Below are 18,541 nucleotides of genomic sequence, written 5' to 3'. Positions count from 1 at the left end.
TCCCCAACTCGTCTGGCAGGACCTCAGGACCACCACTCCCCAATTAGTCTGTCGGGACCTCAGGACCACCACTCCCCAACTCGTCTGGCAGGACCTCAGGACCACCACTCCCCAACTCGTCTGGCAGGACCTCAGGACCACCACTCCACAACTAGTCTGTCAGGACCACCACTCCCCAACTAGTCTGGCAGGACCTCAGGACCACCACTCCCCAACTCGTCTGTCAGGACCTCAGGACCACCACTCCCCAACTCGTCTGGCAGGACCTCAGGACCACCACTCCCCAACTCGTCTGGCAGGACCTCAGAACCACCACTCCCCAACTCGTCTGGCAGGACCTCAGGACCACCACTCCCCAACTCGTCTGGCAGGACCTCAGGACCACCACTCCCCAACTCGTCTGGCAGGACCACCACTCCCCAACTAGTCTGGCAGGACCTCAGGACCACCACTCCCCAACTCGTCTGGCAGGACCTCAGGACCACCACTCCCCAACCCGTCTGGCAGGACCTCAGGACCACCACTCCCCAACTAGTCTGGCAGGACCTCAGGACCACCACTCCCCAATTCGTCTGGCAGGACCTCAGGACCACCACTCCCCAACCCGTCTGGCAGGACCTCAGGACCACCACTCCCCAACTGGTCTGGCAGGACCTCAGGACCACCACTCCCCAATTAGTCTGTCAGGACCTCAGGACCACCACTCCCCAATTAGTCTGTCAGGACCTCAGGACCACCACTCCCCAACTCGTCTGGCAGGACCTCAGGACCACCACTCCCCAATTAGTCTGGCAGGACCTCAGGACCACCACTCCCCAACTGGTCTGGCAGGACCTCAGGACCACCACTCCCCAACCCGTCTGGCAGGACCTCAGGACCACCACTCCCCAACTCGTCTGGCAGGACCTCAGGACCACCACTCCCCAACTGGTCTGGCAGGACCTCAGGACCACCACTCCCCAATTAGTCTGTCAGGACCTCAGGACCACCACTCCCCAACTCGTCTGGCAGGACCTCAGGACCACCACTCCCCAACTCGTCTGGCAGGACCTCAGGACCACCACTCCCCAACCCGTCTGTCAGGACCACCACTCCCCAACTGGTCTGGCAGGACCTCAGGACCACCACTCCCCAACCCGTCTGTCAGGACCACCACTCCCCAACTCGTCTGGCAGGACCTCAGGACCACCACTCCCCAACTCGTCTGGCAGGACCTCAGGACCACCACTCCCCAACTCGTCTGGCAGGACCTCAGGACCACCACTCCCCAACTGGTCTGGCAGTACCTCAGGACCACCACTCCCCAACTCGTCTGTCAGGACCTCAGGACCACCACTCCCCAACTCGTCTGGCAGGACCTCAGGACCACCACTCCCCAACTCGTCTGGCAGGACCTCAGGACCACCACTCCCCAACTAGTCTGGCAGGACCTCAGGACCACCACTCCCCAATTCGTCTGGCAGGACCTCAGGACCACCACTCCCCAACTCGTCTGGCAGGACCACCACTCCCCAACTCGTCTGGCAGGACCTCAGGACCACCAACTCGTCTGGCAGGACCTCAGGACCACCACTCCCCAACTCGTCTGGCAGGACCTCAGGACCACCAACTCGTCTGGCAGGACCTCAGGACCACCAACTCGTCTGGCACAGCTCCAGCTATTTGTAGGGAGAAATGGGCAAATATTGCTCAATCACTTTGTGCAAAGCTAATGGAGACTTCTCCAAAAAGACTCCTGGCTGTAATAGCTGCAAGAGGTGATTCAACGAGGTGCTGAGCAAATGGGGACAAATACTTTTGAACTACTGACATTTTCAGTTTTTAAATTTTTAGTTTTTCACATTTCCCAATTTTCCCTGTTTTTTGGGGCTCTACTGTAAAAAAAGGAACATGTGATTCACAAACAAAAATTCAGTTAAATTAATCAAAGTCCCTGGTTGTAATACTCACTGATATGAACAAAGGGTTGGGGCTAAAGACTTTCTCAGCAGTAATTGCACAGCTAACTTCATTCCACCCTGCTTCCTGCCAGGACACTATTCGTTCTCCCAGTCCCTCTGCCTCCAGAGTTTCTGTACTGCTACCCCGATATGTCTTCATCCTGAATGCCGCACTGGTACCCACTAGCAAAGACCCTGACCACGCCTCCCTCAATTCCCTTCTGCTTTTTCTCTCTCCCTCCCTCCCTCACACAGAGCAGGACAGAGTTCCCCTGGTTCTCATCAGCCTTCACATTCAACGGGTATTCTCGTTTCCACCATCTTCAAAGAGATCTTGGGTACATTCAAAGGACCATTCCCCTCGCACCTCCTAACCTTCACTGCCAACCACCCACTCCGAAGGCGCTTCCCCTCACAGCGGCCACGTGGCCTTTCACCTCTTCTTTCCTAAACCCAGGGACTCAAGTCTCTCAGTTCGCTTCCCTCCAACAGGCTCCCGTGTTAGCAGAGAGAAAGCTAGCAGGGATTGACCTCCTGCAACATGAACCCTCACCACCTGCCCGTGAATCAGGAAATGAGTTGTGGAAAAAAAATGTATTTTTGAACCTAAACTCCATGGGACCAAATTTTAAGGTAGTAATTTATTCTTTGAGGGCGAATTTCTGTAATTTAAACAGTCCTAATGTGGGGAGGGGTGGGGTATTTTCTATATTCACCGTGTGGGTCTCTCGACAGTGGAAAAACCAAACACTGCTTCAATCTCAGCTGACTTGATAACTGTCTGAATTATCCATCCGTGATTATTGGCTCAGCTCATTTTTAAAAACTTTTTTCTTCAGAACAGAGGACACACCATTTCTTTCCTTACTCATTGCCTGTCTGGAGGCTGAGAAGACAGCCTGGCCCCACAACGTGCAGAAGCCAGCAGAGTGATACCAACATGTCTTCCGCACACAGGCTCCCTCTCAGTGAAAATCAGACTCCGGAATTTAACTCCATGAGCTGGAAGACTTGCAGAGGAATCGTACTCTCTTTGGACACGGGATCCTTCAGCGTAGATAAAGATGCTCTTAGCATTTAGTGGCAGAGAATGTGACACTTAGAAGCACAAATCCACACATGGCAGTGGGTCTTATAATGGCACATTCAAATCCTACACACAGCAACTAGGAGCAGGAACTTCCCCATTCTGCCATGGAACACCCCTTTAGAGCCAGAAACAAGTGTTTCAGAACAGCAATGCAAGAGCAGATTAAAACAAAAATCAAGTGTTTGCAAATTAGTAGATTGATTTTAACTCCAGAATAGAGCTCCATGAAGCCTGCAAAATGCAGAGGTAAATCACTAACCCAATATATTCCCTACCAAAACAGCAAAAAGGAAACAGTAAATAACTAAACTTACATACCTTGATGTGTGGAGACTGCATTTTTTGATACAATTCTAGAGAATAATGGTGAAGCCACATTTCAATAAAGATCTGTTTAAAAAAAACCCAAAGTGATTAGTAAAGAAGAAACAAGAGGAAATAATCCCTCTTGAATTCTAACTCATCCTCAGCCCATTTGCAGATCCAGGTTTTTGCCTGCATTCGTCTGTCATAACTTTACAATTCCTGATATTTTGGAAGTAAGAGAACTTTTTCATTAAATTAAACACTTCTGGCTTAGTTTTCAAACACCGTTTAAGACCAGCGTAATTGAATCCAAGGACGTACAAGCTCGCCAGTGACCAACAATTCCTTTCCTTGCTGTCCTGGATATCAATGCTTCAGCCATCCTCCCTGCCACTGTCAACATGCAAATTAATCTTTCTTAAGATCAAGTACAATGCTGCACCGTACAGTCAAAACTGCAGAAATTCACTTACCCTCACAGATCGAGGGCATCCATGCTAACATTCATGGCTTTCAGACTGCTGGAATGCATCTTAATACATTAATTTAAAAACAGAAGCTACTTTAAGGATCCTACACAAGAGTGAGCACAGAACAACTTCATGCCTGCACAAAGCTTAGTCTGGACATACAATATGGATGAGGATTGCAATCAAAGATTGGTAGGAAAATGATCTTTCAAACTGGAGTTAACTAAGGCACTGCCTAGATAATGTCCATAAAAGGGAAAAACATATTTAAAACAATAACTCTTTCAATGATAAAATATTAAAATGAAACAGCTGAACAGAGTTGAAGCTTCAGAATTCAGTAAAACACCAAGAGGACTGAAAGGAAATGAGGGAGAAAGAAAGCCAGAGAATAGATTATCAGCTAAAAATATTTTATAAATACAAGAACTGAATTGGTAGTCAAAGGAAAAGCATTGTTAGTTAGTAAAAATACCTAGTGATGAGTATTGACAAGTCACTAAATAAATACTTTGTAGCTGTCTTTACCAAGGATCAGGATATTGCCAATGAAATAGAAGAGACAGAACAAGAAATTCAATAGATTATATGTTTAAAAAAGCACAACAGAAACTGCTGAAAATATTCAGCAGGTCAGGCAGCATCTGTGCAAAGAGAAACAGTTAATATTTCAGGCAAAACCTTGGAGGGTTTAAAGCAGAAAAGTTAACCATGCCAAACAGGATACTTCATTAAGGGACCTAAACCTCACTACAGGTTCTTAATAATTGGAGACTGAATCAACTTGCATTGGACATGTGTGAAAGCCAACACATTGACCCATGACTGAGTTGCTTGATGAAGGTGAGTGAGGAAAGTGTTGTGCATTTGCACTTTAAAAACTCATTTACAGAAGTTCCATATCATGGGCTTGTTATGAAAACAGAAGCACGTAGGATTCGAGGGGGTGTGAAAATCGGGGCAGAAACTAGAGTGGTTATAATTGTCATTTATCGGATTGGTAGACAATGCCCAGTGGTATTTCCCAAGTTCGCACCTTTATTAAAAATAGTAATACAAATTTTCTTGACTCAGATTTACTTTGTTTGCAGTTGACATGCAACTCGGAGCGAAGGTAATATTTAGGACACTGGTTCCCAAGCTGGTGTCCACAGACCCCTTGCTGAATGGTATTGGTCCATGGCATAAAAATGGTTGGGAACCCGATTTAGGAGGACCTGGGCAAAAGGTTGGAGAGACAATGACACAACTTTAAAGAGGACAGGAATGCACAATCACCATCACTAGAGGGTGGCAGGACAAGCTGAAGTTACTGTATAAAAAAAAAGGGATTGATACTGTTTAGTAGTTCAAAGGGAAGGAAGCTATGCTTAGCTCTTTAAAACCACTGTCTAGACCTGTCTACACATTGACTGAAAAGAGGGCAGTGCATTTTAGAAGAAAGAGAGGACTAAGGTCAGATGATTTCCAGTGGAAGGGTTGTTAATGAAAGCGAAGGCCTGTGGCAACCAGTTGAAAGAAGACAACATTAATGGAAGGAAAAGCCAAGATGGCACCAGGCGGAGTGAGCTCATCTGTGTAACAGCCTAAATTCTTCTTGTTAATGCCTCTTTTCCCTTGTCTAGGTGGCTGGGCTTCTGTTGGAGTCCGTGATCTACAGTTACACTCAAACTATGGTTGATTCCTGCTTCTAACGATCACTGAACGGCCCAGTGTATCCGGGAGGGGCCTGGAGGACATGCTGTGGGCTCAGGATGCCCGTGGACAACTCAATTCCTCGCCAGTGTCGCTGGCTGGAACGTTGTGGAAATCAGAAAGCTTCAGCCCAGCTGATAATCAGTGAGAGAAAGCTCACTGAGGGCACAGTACTACCTGGTTTTACAATGAGCAATTTTGAAAAAGGACTCTTCAATAACTGGAACTGTTAGTCTTAATCAACTCCTTTGCAGTACAGAAGATCTCCGTGTGCCTCACAAAGGGTGAGCAGACTGGCAGAGACACATGAACAAAATGGAAAATCGGGGAGCATGCCTTATGAGAGTAGGTTGAGTGAACTCGGCCTTTTCTCCTTGGAGCGACAGGGGATGAGAGGTGACCTGTATAAGATGATGAGAGGCATTGATCGTGTGGATAGTCAGAGGCTTTTTCCCAGGGCTGGAATGGCTAGCATGAGAGGGCACAGTTTTAAGGTGCTTGGAAACAGGTATAGAGGAGAGGTCAGGGGTAAGTTTTTTTCTAAATATGCAGAGAGTGGTGAGTGTGTGGAATGGGCTGCCAGTGACGGTGGTGAAGGCGGATACGATAGGGTCTTTTAAGAGACTCCTGGCCAGGTACACGGAGCATAGAAAAATAGAGGGCTATGGGTAACCCTACGTAATTTCTGAACTAACTACATGTTCAGCACAGCATTGAGAGCTGAAGGGCCTGTATTGTGCTGTAGGTTTTCTAAAACATTGACAAAAGAAAAAAAATGATACTGAGGGGATTCTGGCACAGAGCCAAAACTGCTTAACCCAGGCTTTGCTGGGGAAACAAAGGGAGGCCAGAGATTGAAAGAGATAGAATTGTGGTGGAAGATTTAAATGTGAAGATCAGAATTTTAAAGTTAGGTGTTACTGATCTGGTTATCAAACACAGAAGGTGTGAAAGCAACATGGCGAGAACACTCGATTACTGCTTCTCTCCTGAGCTGCAGCTGATTTCCGGCATTTCTGGACATGCTGAGAGAGTCTCAGCCCTTGAGCTTGTCCAACAGGACTGAGATTCTTGCTCTCTGTGTGAATGAGGGGAAGGATGAGAAATGTAACTGTGGCACCGTAGTTCAGGGAGCCATTCCAGAGTGGAGAGAGGAGAAATGTAGAGGTAATCGGGGACAGTTCACCGCTGTGAGGACAAAAATTCCCAAAGGCAGTTTTGCCTGCCTGGAGTCTGGGTTCGAGATGTCTTATCTGACCTGCAGTGGGAGGGGAAAGATCCAGTTGTTGTGGTCCATGTGGTTACCAACGGCATAGGTAGAACAAGGACAGAGGTTCTGCTGAGGGAATTTAACCAGTTAGGGACCAAATTTAAAAACAGAACCAAAAAGGTGATAATCTCTGGATTACTACTTGAGCCACGTCACGTGCAAATTGGCACGGGGTCAAGAAGATTAGAGTTAAATACGTGGCTCAAGGATTGCTGTGGGTTTGAATTCATGGGAAATTGGCACCGATATTGGGGAAGGAGGGAGCTGTACCGATGGGACGGGCTCATCCTGGACCGTGATGGGACCTGGATCTCAGTGAATCACATAACTACGGCTGTGGATGGGGCTTCAAACTAAATAGTAGGGGGTGGGTTCAACAGATTGGAGAAGTAAAAAAAAGTGTGGATAAAGATTAAGAAAAAGCAAAAGATAAAAAAGAGAAAAGTAAGAGTGGAGTGAAAAGTCAAGGGCAGGAGAGTAAAAGATTGTAAGATTTTAAAAGCACAATAAGTGTAAGGGCCCGTTGTATTCAAAACAAGGTCAGCAAACGTGGCTCAAATCAGTGCAAAGAGGTTTGATCTTGTGGCCGTTACAAAGATGTGTTGCAGGGTGGAGAGGACTGGCATTTAAATACCCAAGGACATCAGGTAATCAGAATCAGGTTCATTATCACCGACACGTGACGTTAACTTAGCAGCAGTTCATAATCCAGCAGAGAGAGAAAAAAAATAAAACATAATAAATATATCGATTACATACATTGAATAGATTAAAAAGTGTGCAAAAACAGAAATACTGTAAACTAAAAAAGTGAGATTGGTGGCACGTGGCCAAGTGGTTGAGCTTGAGCCCCAGCCGAGCTGAGGCTGCGTGTTGTGTCCTTGAGCGAGGCACTTAACCACACACTGCTCCAGTCCACCCAGCTGAAAATGGGTTCCGGCAAAATGCTGGGGGTTAACCTCGCAATAGACTGTTGTCCTATTGGCGGGGGGAGTCTTGTACTCTCAGTCGCTTCACACCACAGAAACCGGCATAAGCTTTAAAAAAGTGAGGTAATGTCCATTCAGGAATGGGATGGCAAAGGGGAAGAAGCTGTTCCTGAATCGTTGAGTGTGTGCCTTCAGGCTCCTGTACCTCCTCCCTGATGGCAGAGGGAAAGAAGCTGTTCCTGAATCGCTGAGTGTGTGCCTTCAGGCTCCTGTACCTCCTCCCTGATGGCAGAGGGGGAGAAGCTGTTCCTGAATCGCTGAGTGTGTGTCTTCAGGCTCCTGTACCTCCTCCCTGATGGCAGAGGGGAAGAAGCTGTTCCTGAATCGCTGAGTGTGTGTCTTCAGGCTCCTGTACCTCCTCCCTGATGGCAGAGGGGAAGAAGCTGTTCCTGAATCGCTGAGTGTGTGTCTTCAGGCTCCTGTACCTCCTCCCTGATGGCAGAGGGGAAGAAGCTGTTCCTGAATCGCTGAGTGTGTGCCTTCAGGCTCCTGTACCTCCTCCCTGATGGCAGAGGGGAAGAAGCTGTTCCTGAATCGCTGAGTGTGTGCCTTCAGGCTCCTGTACCTCCTCCCTGATTGCAGAGGGGAAGAAGCTGTTCCTGAATCGCTGAGTGTGTGTCTTCAGGCTCCTGTACCTCCTCCCTGATGGCAGAGGGGAAGAAGCTGTTCCTGAATCGCTGAGTGTGTGTCTTCAGGCTCCTGTACCTCCTCCCTGACGGCAGAGGGGAAGAAGCTGTTCCTGAATCACTGAGTGTGTGCCTCCAGGCTCCTGTACCTCCTCCCTGATGGCAGAGGGAAAGAAGCTGTTCCTGAATCGCTGTGTGTGTGCCTTCAGGCTCCTGTACCTCCTCCCTGATGGCAGAGGGGAAGAAGCTGTTCCTGAATCGCTGAGTGTGTGTCTTCAGGCTCCTGTACCTCCTCCCTGATGGCAGAGGGGAAGAAGCTGTTCCTGAATCGCTGAGTGTGTGCCTTGAGGCTCCTGTACCTCCTCCCTGATGGCAGAGGGGAAGAAGCTGTTCCTGAATCGCTGAGTGTGTGCCTTGAGGCTCCTGTACCTCCTCCCTGATGGCAGAGGGGAAGAAGCTGTTCCTGAATCGCTGAGTGTGTGCCTTCAGGCTCCTGTACCTCCTCCCTGATTGCAGAGGGGAAGAAGCTGTTCCTGAATCGCTGAGTGTGTGTCTTCAGGCTCCTGTACCTCCTCCCTGATGGCAGAGGGGAAGAAGCTGTTCCTGAATCGCTGAGTGTGTGTCTTCAGGCTCCTGTACCTCCTCCCTGACGGCAGAGGGGAAGAAGCTGTTCCTGAATCACTGAGTGTGTGCCTCCAGGCTCCTGTACCTCCTCCCTGATGGCAGAGGGAAAGAAGCTGTTCCTGAATCGCTGTGTGTGTGCCTTCAGGCTCCTGTACCTCCTCCCTGATGGCAGAGGGGAAGAAGCTGTTCCTGAATCGCTGAGTGTGTGTCTTCAGGCTCCTGTACCTCCTCCCTGATGGCAGAGGGGAAGAAGCTGTTCCTGAATCGCTGAGTGTGTGTCTTCAGGCTCCTGTACCTCCTCCCTGACGGCAGAGGGGAAGAAGCTGTTCCTGAATCACTGAGTGTGTGCCTCCAGGCTCCTGTACCTCCTCCCTGATGGCAGAGGGGAAGAAGCTGTTCCTGAATCGCTGTGTGTGTGCCTTCAGGCTCCTGTACCTCCTCCCTGATGGCAGAGGGGAAGAAGCTGTTCCTGAATCGCTGTGTGTGTGCCTTCAGGCTCCTGTACCTCCTCCCTGATGGCAGAGGGGAAGAAGCTGTTCCTGAATCGCTGAGTGTGTGCCTTGAGGCTCCTGTACCTCCTCCCTGATGGCAGAGGGGAAGAAGCTGTTCCTGAATCGCTGAGTGTGTGCCTTCAGGCTCCTGTACCTCCTCCCTGATGGCAGAGGGGAAGAAGCGGTTCCTGAATCACTGAGTGTGTGGATGAAATCAGGGTGATAATGAGAGACGATACCAGATCTAAAGAGCAGAATATTGAATCCATCTGGGAAGAGATTAGGAATAGTAAAGAAAAAAAAATCACTGTTGGGATTTGTCTATCGGCCACCGAATAATAACATTTCAGTGGCACAGGCAATAAACCGAGAAATATCTGAGGCATGTAGGAATGGAACAGCAGTTATCATGGGGGACTTTAACTTGCACACAGACCGGGGTATCAGGTTGGTCGAGGCAGTCTGTGGTGGCTTTCTTGAACAGCATGTCACTGAACCTACAAGGGAATGTCATATCTTACATCTAGTCCTGTGCAATGAAGACAGGTAAAATTAGTGATCCTGTAGTTAGGGAAAGAGTGATCACAGTATGATCGAGTTTCTCATACAAATGCAGGGTGCAGTAGCTCAATATAAAACCAGTGTATTATGCCTATACAATGGAGACTACAATGGGATGAGGGAGGATTTGGCTGGTGTCGACTGGGAACACGGGCTATCTGGTGGGATAGTTGAGGAACAGTGGAAGACTTTCGAAGAGATTATTTATGGTGCTCAACAAAAGTATATTCTAGAAAAGTATATTTTAGTATTTTTAAAAGCAAGGACAGTCTTGGATAACTAAGGAAATAAAAGAAGACATCAAGCTAAAAGCTTGTGCACACAAAGTCGCCAAGAGTGGTGAGAAACTGGAGAAATGGGGGAGAAAGAAAAGCAATAAAGAACCACTAAGTGAACAATAAAGAAAGGGAAACTAGATTATAAAAATAAACCAGCACAAAATATAAAAACGGATAGAAAATCTTTTATGAAGCAGAAAAGGGTGGCTAAAGTGAACGAAGGTCCCTTGGAGGACGTGAAGGGGGATTTGATATTGGGTAATGAGGAAATGGCAGAAGCTTTGAATGACTATTTTGTGTCAGTCTTCACAGTGGAGGACACGTCTAACGTGCCGAAGAGAGACGTTATGGATGCGATGGGAGGTGAGGACCTCGCTACAATTGCTATCACTAAAGAGGTAGTGCTGAGCAAACTTGTGGGCCTGAAGATAGACAAGTCCCCTGTTCCTGATAGAATTCATCCCAGGGTGCTGAAATAAATGGCAGAAATTATAGTTGAGGCTTTGGTGATGATTAACCCAAATTCTCTGGATTCTGGGCAGGTCCCGGTGGATTGGAAGATGGTGAATGTCTTGCTACTGTTCAAAAAAAAAAAGGATGTGGGCAAAAGGCAGGTAACTATAGGCCAAACACGAGGAAATCTGTAGATGCTGGAAATTCAAACAACAACACACACAAAATGCTGGTGGAACACAGCAGGCCAGGTGGCATCTATAGAGAGAAGTGACAAAGGGTCTCGGCCCGAAACGTCGACAGTGCTTCTCCCTATAGATGCTGCCTGGCCTGCTGTGTTCCACCAATGTTTTGTGTGTGTTGTTGTAACTATAGGCCAGTAAGTTTAACGTCTGTAGTTGGGAAAATGCTTGCAGCTACCATTTAAGAAGTATCGAGGCATCTGTAAAGAAATGGATCCACCAGGCAGACGCAGCATGGATTCAGCAAAGGCAGATCCTGTTTGTCAGACTTACTGGAGTTCTTTGAGGATATAATGAGTGCAGCGGATAGACGGGAACAGATTGATGTTATTCACTTGGATTTCCAGAAGGTGTTTGGTAAGATGCCACATAAAAGACGTATCCATAAGATAAGGATACACAGAGTTGGGGTGATGTATTAGCATGGATAGAGGATTGGTTAGCTAATAGAAAGCAGAGAGTTGGGATACGTGGGTGTTACTCCAGTTGGCAATCAGTGGTGAGCGATGAGCCTCAGGGGTCAGTGCTGGGCCCACAACTGTTCACGGTATACATCAACAATCTGGAAGATGGGACCAAGTGCAGGTGGAGATGAGTCCATGGCCAGATCAGCCATGATCTTATTGAATGGGGGGGGATGGGGAGCAGGCTCGACGGGCCGGATGGCCGACTCCTGCTCCTGTTTCTTGTGTTCTTACGAGGCACCAACCTGAATTCTATAGAAATGATGAAGCAAAGGCAAAAGGAAAAAGGGGGTGGAAGGGACAAAGACTTGGTGACAGTGGGTGAGGCTGCGATCAGAAGCTCTGCCCATTAGTAAACCTACAGTTGAAGCAGCTTTGGACCAGACTCCCTGCTACTGCAACAGCAATAACGAAGGGAGGGGCCCAGAAAATGAAACCGCACTCTCACCTGCAGCAACGTCTCTGATCTCCAGATTTCCTGTGCGGCTGGGTCAGTGGTGACCGACGGCTGGTGGGATATGTAACGCTTCAGTAGGCTGGTGTGAGGCCCACCGTAGGAGGTGAATGGGACACTCTGAGTTCTGCAGAAGGCAAAGTACAAAAGAAATTCCATTAAAGGAATAAAATCAGAAATCTCAGGCACAGAATCGGAATGTATCAACTCAGCATGTGTAACCAACTACTGAAGAGATGTTAACTAGCTTCCTCACTCAGTAAACATAAGAGATGCTGAAAACACACAAAATGCTGAAGAACTCAGGCTGGGCAGTTTCTGTGGAGATAACAGCCCAGAACGGCAACTGTTTGCTCTCCTCCACGGGTGCTGACCGACTTGCTAAGTTCCTCAGTTCCTCCTTTAGTGTCCCTGTTGACTACCTACACAAATTCTAATAGATCACAATCATTATATCCAACTAGCAAGCTGTTAATTACAGGTACTAATCCATACTCACTTAGCAATTTTCTCCCCAGTTACTGGCCGTCTCTGCAGATGACTAAGGATATTACAAGGCTGATCAGGAGAAAGGGAAGTAAATGGCAGGTATCAGCAACTGGAGGAATATAGAGAGTGCAGGATGGTAAAGACAGCAGGTGGTACACTAGTCTGCATTGGCTGGGGGGGCAACAGAATGTAACATTTGGGATGTTACACAACACTGGCCAGACTACACCTGGAGCACGATGTGTGGTCTCAGTCGCCACAGAAAGAACGGGCGCTCAGAGGAGATTCAGCAGGACACTGTCTGGACTGACGGACTTCAGTTACGGGGAGAGAATAAATAGATGGAGGCTTGACCTGATAAGAGATATGATGTAAAATAATGAAACAAAAACCGATAGGGCATATAGTCAGGGTCTGTCTCACAAAATAGGGACATCAAGACAAGAGGACTGGTTTAAGGTGAGAGCAACATGGTTGAAGAGGGGAGGGGATCTGAGCAGAAAGTTTAAAAAAAGTGTAGTTGAAATCTGGACCCCACTGGCAGAGGTGGAATCAGATGTAATCACTGTGTTGAAGAGACATTTAGAAAGGCATTGGTTTAGGCAAGAAGGATGTAGAGACAGTGCAGGCAAACAGTGTGCATGTCTTATGGACTTTGTGGGCTGAAAGGCCCGTTCCTGTGCTAAATGACTGGCAACTCAGCTTCCTACCAATCTCTCAATAAACCCTTTCGAAACTTCATTCTTGCACTCACAAACTCCATCCTTTTCTCTGCCCCTAACAACCCTGATGAAACCCTAACAATCCTGAAGACATGTTGTGGTTGCTAATGTAGTGAGTTTAGACAATAGGTGCAGAAGTAGACCATTCGGCCCTTCGATCCTGCACCGCCATTTTGAGATCGTGGCTGATCAGCTACTATCAATACCCAGTTCCTGCCTTGTTCCCATATCCCTTGATTCCCCTATCCATAAGATACCTATCTAGCTCCTTCTTGAAAGCGTCCAGAGAATTGGCCTCCACTACCTTCCGACGCAGTGCATTCCAGACCCCCTCAACTCTCTGGGAGAAGAAGTTTTTCCTTTACTCTGTCCTAAATGACCTACCCCTTATTCTCAAACCATGCCCTCTGGTACTGGACTCTCCCAGCATCTGGAACATATTTCCTGCCCCTATCTTGTCCAATCCCTTAATAATCTTATATGTTTCAATCAGATCCCCTCTCAATCTCCTTAATTCCAGCGTGTACAAGCCCAGTCTCTCTAACCTCTCTGCATAAGAGAGTCCAGACATCCCAGGAATTAACCTCGTGAATCTACGCTGCACTTCCTCTACAGCAAGGATGTCCTTCCTTAACCCTGGAGACCAAAACTGTACACAATACTCCAGGTGTGGTCTCACCAGGGCCCTGTACAAATGCAAGAGGATTTCCTTGCTTTTGTACTCAATTCCCTTTGTAATAAAGGCCAACATTCTATTAGCCTTCTTCACTGCCTGCTGCACTTGCTCATTCACCTTCAGTGACTGATGAACAAGGACTCCTAGATCTCTTTGTATTTCTCCCTTACCTAACTCTACACTGTTCAGATAATAATCTGCCTTCCTGTTCTTACTCCCAAAGTGGATAACCTCACACTTATTCACATTAAACGTCATCTGCCAAGTATCTGCCCACTCACCCAGCCTATCCAAGTCACCCTGAATTCTCCTAACATCCTCATCACATGTCACACTGCCACCCAGCTTAGTATCATCAGCAAATTTGCTGATGTTATTCTCAATGCTTTCATCTAAATCGTTGACGTAAATTGTAAACAGCTGTGGTCCCAATACCAGTAACCACCCCAAATCAGCATTTAAACTTGAAAGTAAACGTACACATTCATCAGCACAATGTCATCTCCATACTGAAGGAAGGGTGCTGCACTTCTCTAACTGTCAGCTCAAGCAGCAGCACCACCCAGGGCACACGTTTCATTCCTAATCTTAAGCCCATCCCCGTGCGAGACAACAAGTTAATAGTTTGCCATGCAGACAGCTTTCAACACAATAACAGAAGTCAGAGGATGGAGCACACATACCTTGGTGCTGGAGGAGAGACGGTGCCGAAAGCATTCACGAAAGGCGACGGGGGCACACTCCCTTCTATTGGAAGGAAGTATTTCAGATACTGATCAACGACCACAAAATAGGCGCTGTCCGAGGTGCTGAACAGGTGTCCTGGGGGGCAAATCTGTAACGAGAGTTGAAAATACTACAGGGAGCTGCACAAAATGCAACAAACTACTCCAGCCCCTTAATCTCTGTTAGGCATTCCATCACCAGGTTTTCCAAACGAGTCTGAAGCACAAATTTCCCTCTTATCCCACAACCAAATATTAACATCAATGAAACATTAATTAAACATAAGAAACAAAAATAAATAACCATGATTAAATGTAAACGTACAGAGTGAAATATTGAACAGCTCAGAGACTGGTTTTTGTGTCTCCAAGGAAGTAGAGGCGCTAGACTGCACCTTGCTGGGCGAAGGGCCAGTGTAGCTGAAGGCAGAACTGCCGACAGCAGAGCGAGGAAGGTTAAGCTGCACACAAGGATAAGGGTCAGGGGTACAAGAACGGAAAACAAGGTGAGGAATGTGGTCATGGAGGGATTCAAAACTGAAGATTAAGAATTTTTAAGATCCAGGTCAGACTAAGAACCAAACACGAGGTACTGGGTAAGGACTACATGGGCAGTTTTGAACAAGCTCAAGGTCATGTGGAAAGTAATCAGCCAGCCAGAGGATTAGAATATACAAGTTATGCATTAATAAAGGCATGGATGTAGTCTTCAACAACAGATGAACAAGGTAGGTATAAACCAAACAACTTTGTAGAGGTGGAAGTACAGTGTGAAACAGCTTGCGCCCATGTGCAGCATGTTCCTCCCAGGTTTATTTCCTGCAGCACAATCCTATCAGAATCGAGTTTATTATCACCGGCATGTGTCATGAAATTTGTTAACTTAGCAGCAGCAGTTCAATACATAATTTCCAAAATGGCGGCACGACACAGCTTGCAGTGGCCACTCCGGAGATGATTATCTCTTAATTGTGAAGCGGGGTGCCGTGCGCAATCATAATCGGATGAAAACGGACTTGGCAGCACGGAGGAACATCGGGAAATCTCCAGGAAGACCTTCTTCATTGCTGCTGCTGTGAGGTCTGGGACTCTGCTGGGAAGAACAGGCCCCCAGTCCTCGGGGTCGCATTGCCGATGGCCGTCCTAACACTTCTTCACAGAGAGAGCCGTGAATCTGTGGAATTCTCTGCCGCAGGAAACAGTTGAGGCCAGTTCATTGGCTATATTTAAGAGGAAGTTAGATATGGCCCTTGTGGCTAAAGGGATCAGGGGGTATGGAGAGAAAGCAGGTACAGGGTTCTGAGTTGGATGATCAGCCATGATCATACTGAATGGCGGTGCAGGCTCGAAGAGCCGAATGTCCTACTCCTGCACCTATTTTCTATATTTCTATGTTTAATACGCTCGGCAGAGGATGGTGCTCGGAGAAGCTGTGCCGGAGGGGATGGTTGTCGACTCGGAGGTTCGACGGACTCGGAGTCTGCTGCGGTCAGGTCACTTTCACTGTGTGCTGCGTCTGCGAGGCTGAGTCGGGGGGCACCGTGGAAGTCCATAGTGGGGGTATTCCCTTCTGCTGCTGGCATGGGATGGTGAGTCTGTCGGGACCCTGGGGACTTGTGGAAACTGTGTGGTGATTTCTTTTGAACTTAACAGTCCTTTACATCTTTGGACTATTTTTACTGTGCCTATGGTCTGTTTTTTTTTTATCAATTATGCTATTGTTAACTATGTGGTTTTGTGCAGGTCCTGTTTGTCTGGTGGATTTGGAGCTCCTTTCCAGGGAACGCGCTAAGTCAGTGGCGCGATATTAATACACAGCAGCCTCTCCAGACTCTGGATTGGGGATTGCCAAACATTTTGTGGATTTTCTGGTGTAGTCTGTTTTGTCATATGCTTTTGTGATACCATTCTGGAGGAACGTTGTCTCATTTTTTTAACTGTATTACATTTGTGGTTTTTAAATGACAATAAACTGAATCTGAATAATATAGAAGAAAATAAATAAATTACAGTATATGTATATTGAATAGATTAAAAATTGTGCAAAAAATAGAAATAATATTTATTTTAAGAAGTGAGGCAGTGTTCGTGGGTTCAATGTCCATTTAGGAATCAGATGGCAGAGGGGAAGAAGCTGTTCCTGAATCACTGAGTGTGTGCCTTCAGGCTTCTGTACCTCCTCCCTGATGGCAGAGGGGAAGAAGCTGTTCCTGAATCACTGAGTGTGTACCTTCAGGCTTCTGTACCTCCTCCCTGATGGTAACAATGAGAAAAGGGCATGCCCTGGGTGTTGGAGGTCCTTAATAATGGATGCTGCCTTTCTGAATTTTAAAAAGGAATGCTTTATCTTTACAGAACAAGTTACAGATCACATGTGACCAACATGTTTAAACACCTCTAAATAAAGAGATGTCCATCTGCTGGGGGAGGAGGATGGACCAAACACTTAGGCCACAACATGCAGAAACAGCTACTTACCCGTGGTGCAGTAAGGTGCCTAGCAAAATTGAAGAAATAATATTCAAAGGGATCTTGTCACACAGGTTAAGGATGAAAGCAAAGTTTACTTTTCAAAAGTATCAAATATCAAAGCTTCTCCATTACCTATTGCCAATGTGACAGTTCAGAACGTTTGCACAGTACAAGGAGCTCCTCTACGGTTGGTCCCAAGCCTGGCTGAGAAGGAGGGAGTTTGCACGTGGGCTGTCACCCCACCCTGCAAAATCCCAGAGCGACAGAAATGCCAACAGAAGATGCAAAGGCCACATCCCTGGGGGGAGGAAAGATTTTTGATGGACTATACCTGGAGAATGATCTAGTACACTGCTGAGCTGCTGTTGGCAACCTCTACTCCAGTCGGGGTGATGGGTTAAAGTATTTGTACAAAGGCTCCAGGATTTTATTACATCATAGATTTGGCAGCCAGCTGTCCTCGAATAAGCAGAAAATACATTTTGTTTTACAAAAGTAACTGGATTCCGTAATTACAGTGCCTTGAAGAGTATTCAGCCCCCACAACTATTTTCACATTTTCTAAATTTAAAGTATGTTGAATAAGGATATTTTGAGTTAATCTACAAAACATTGCGCATCATGTCAAATCAAAAGAAAAATTCCAAAACCTGTCAATTTACCAAAATTAAAAACCAAAATTCTGAGGCTGAAAAAGTATTCGTCACCTTTGTAATTACTGCACTAACTTTCCTCAGGTGCAGTACTGTTTATTAGCTCACTACGTCACCCAGTTTGTTAATGTTGAAAACTGGAGGATCACCGCCTCTCTCTGTGAGGTCCAACAGTATGGGAGATTTTGGTTTGATCAAAACCAAAATGAAGACAAAGAGCATTCGAGACATTCAGGGAAATAACAGGGAAGGTAAATCTGGGGAAGGGTACAAGACCACATCAAAGGCAACGAACGTAGCTCAGCTCAGTGCAGCCCATCGTGAAAAAGTGGAAAAACTATGAAACCACAGCCACATGGCCAGGGTCAGGCCGCCCCCCCCCCCCCCCAAGCTGAGTCACTAGAGAAGAAAAGCAATTGCAAGAGAGGCGACTGTGATGCCAACGGTTACTGTCAGTGAGCGACTCACACTTGTCAAAGGTGGTAACAACCAGAGTGTTGTTAAAAAGGCTGTTTGGTTTTATCAAGCTGGACAGAGTATACCCCAGGACATGTCATTCATTCGGTTTCAGCTCCAGGATATCGTTCCGTTCTGGCACTCCACGGTTGAAAGGATACCAAGTAGAGGAAGGATACTTTGCAATCAAAGTGGCAAGAGGAGGGGACTGAACACAGTCGGAAAGATTAAGAGACTATTTACAGAAAACTGAGAATCAACTATCACAGTGTGACAAATATGAGAAAATATTCCCCAAGTCAGGCAGCATCTGTGGAGAGAGAAAGTCAATGGCATGTGGGACAGGAGGGGACGTGCAGCAGGTACAGGAGGTGCCTGGAATCTTTTACAGTCAG

General features: G+C 46.9%; 1 protein-coding gene across 1 annotated transcript in view; it reads right to left on the bottom strand.

Moving 5' to 3' along the window:
• Nucleotides 1-18,541, bottom strand: part of smpd4 (sphingomyelin phosphodiesterase 4) — a 187,076-nt gene that overhangs the window by 108,941 nt on the left and 59,594 nt on the right. Inside the window, exons 5-8 of the mRNA XM_059983506.1 lie at nucleotides 17,044-17,096; nucleotides 14,524-14,675; nucleotides 11,948-12,080; nucleotides 3,349-3,420 (exon numbers count right to left, since the gene is read on the bottom strand). Coding sequence (XP_059839489.1) covers nucleotides 3,349-3,420; nucleotides 11,948-12,080; nucleotides 14,524-14,675; nucleotides 17,044-17,096 — 410 coding nt within the window. The remainder of the gene's footprint in view (nucleotides 1-3,348; nucleotides 3,421-11,947; nucleotides 12,081-14,523; nucleotides 14,676-17,043; nucleotides 17,097-18,541) is intronic.

This window comes from Hypanus sabinus, chromosome 10, assembly GCF_030144855.1.
Source record: "Hypanus sabinus isolate sHypSab1 chromosome 10, sHypSab1.hap1, whole genome shotgun sequence".
NCBI classification, from domain to species: Eukaryota; Metazoa; Chordata; class Chondrichthyes; order Myliobatiformes; family Dasyatidae; genus Hypanus; species Hypanus sabinus.
The sequence above is the reverse complement of the archived record's forward strand: the minus strand, read 5'-3'. Positions and strand labels throughout refer to the sequence as shown.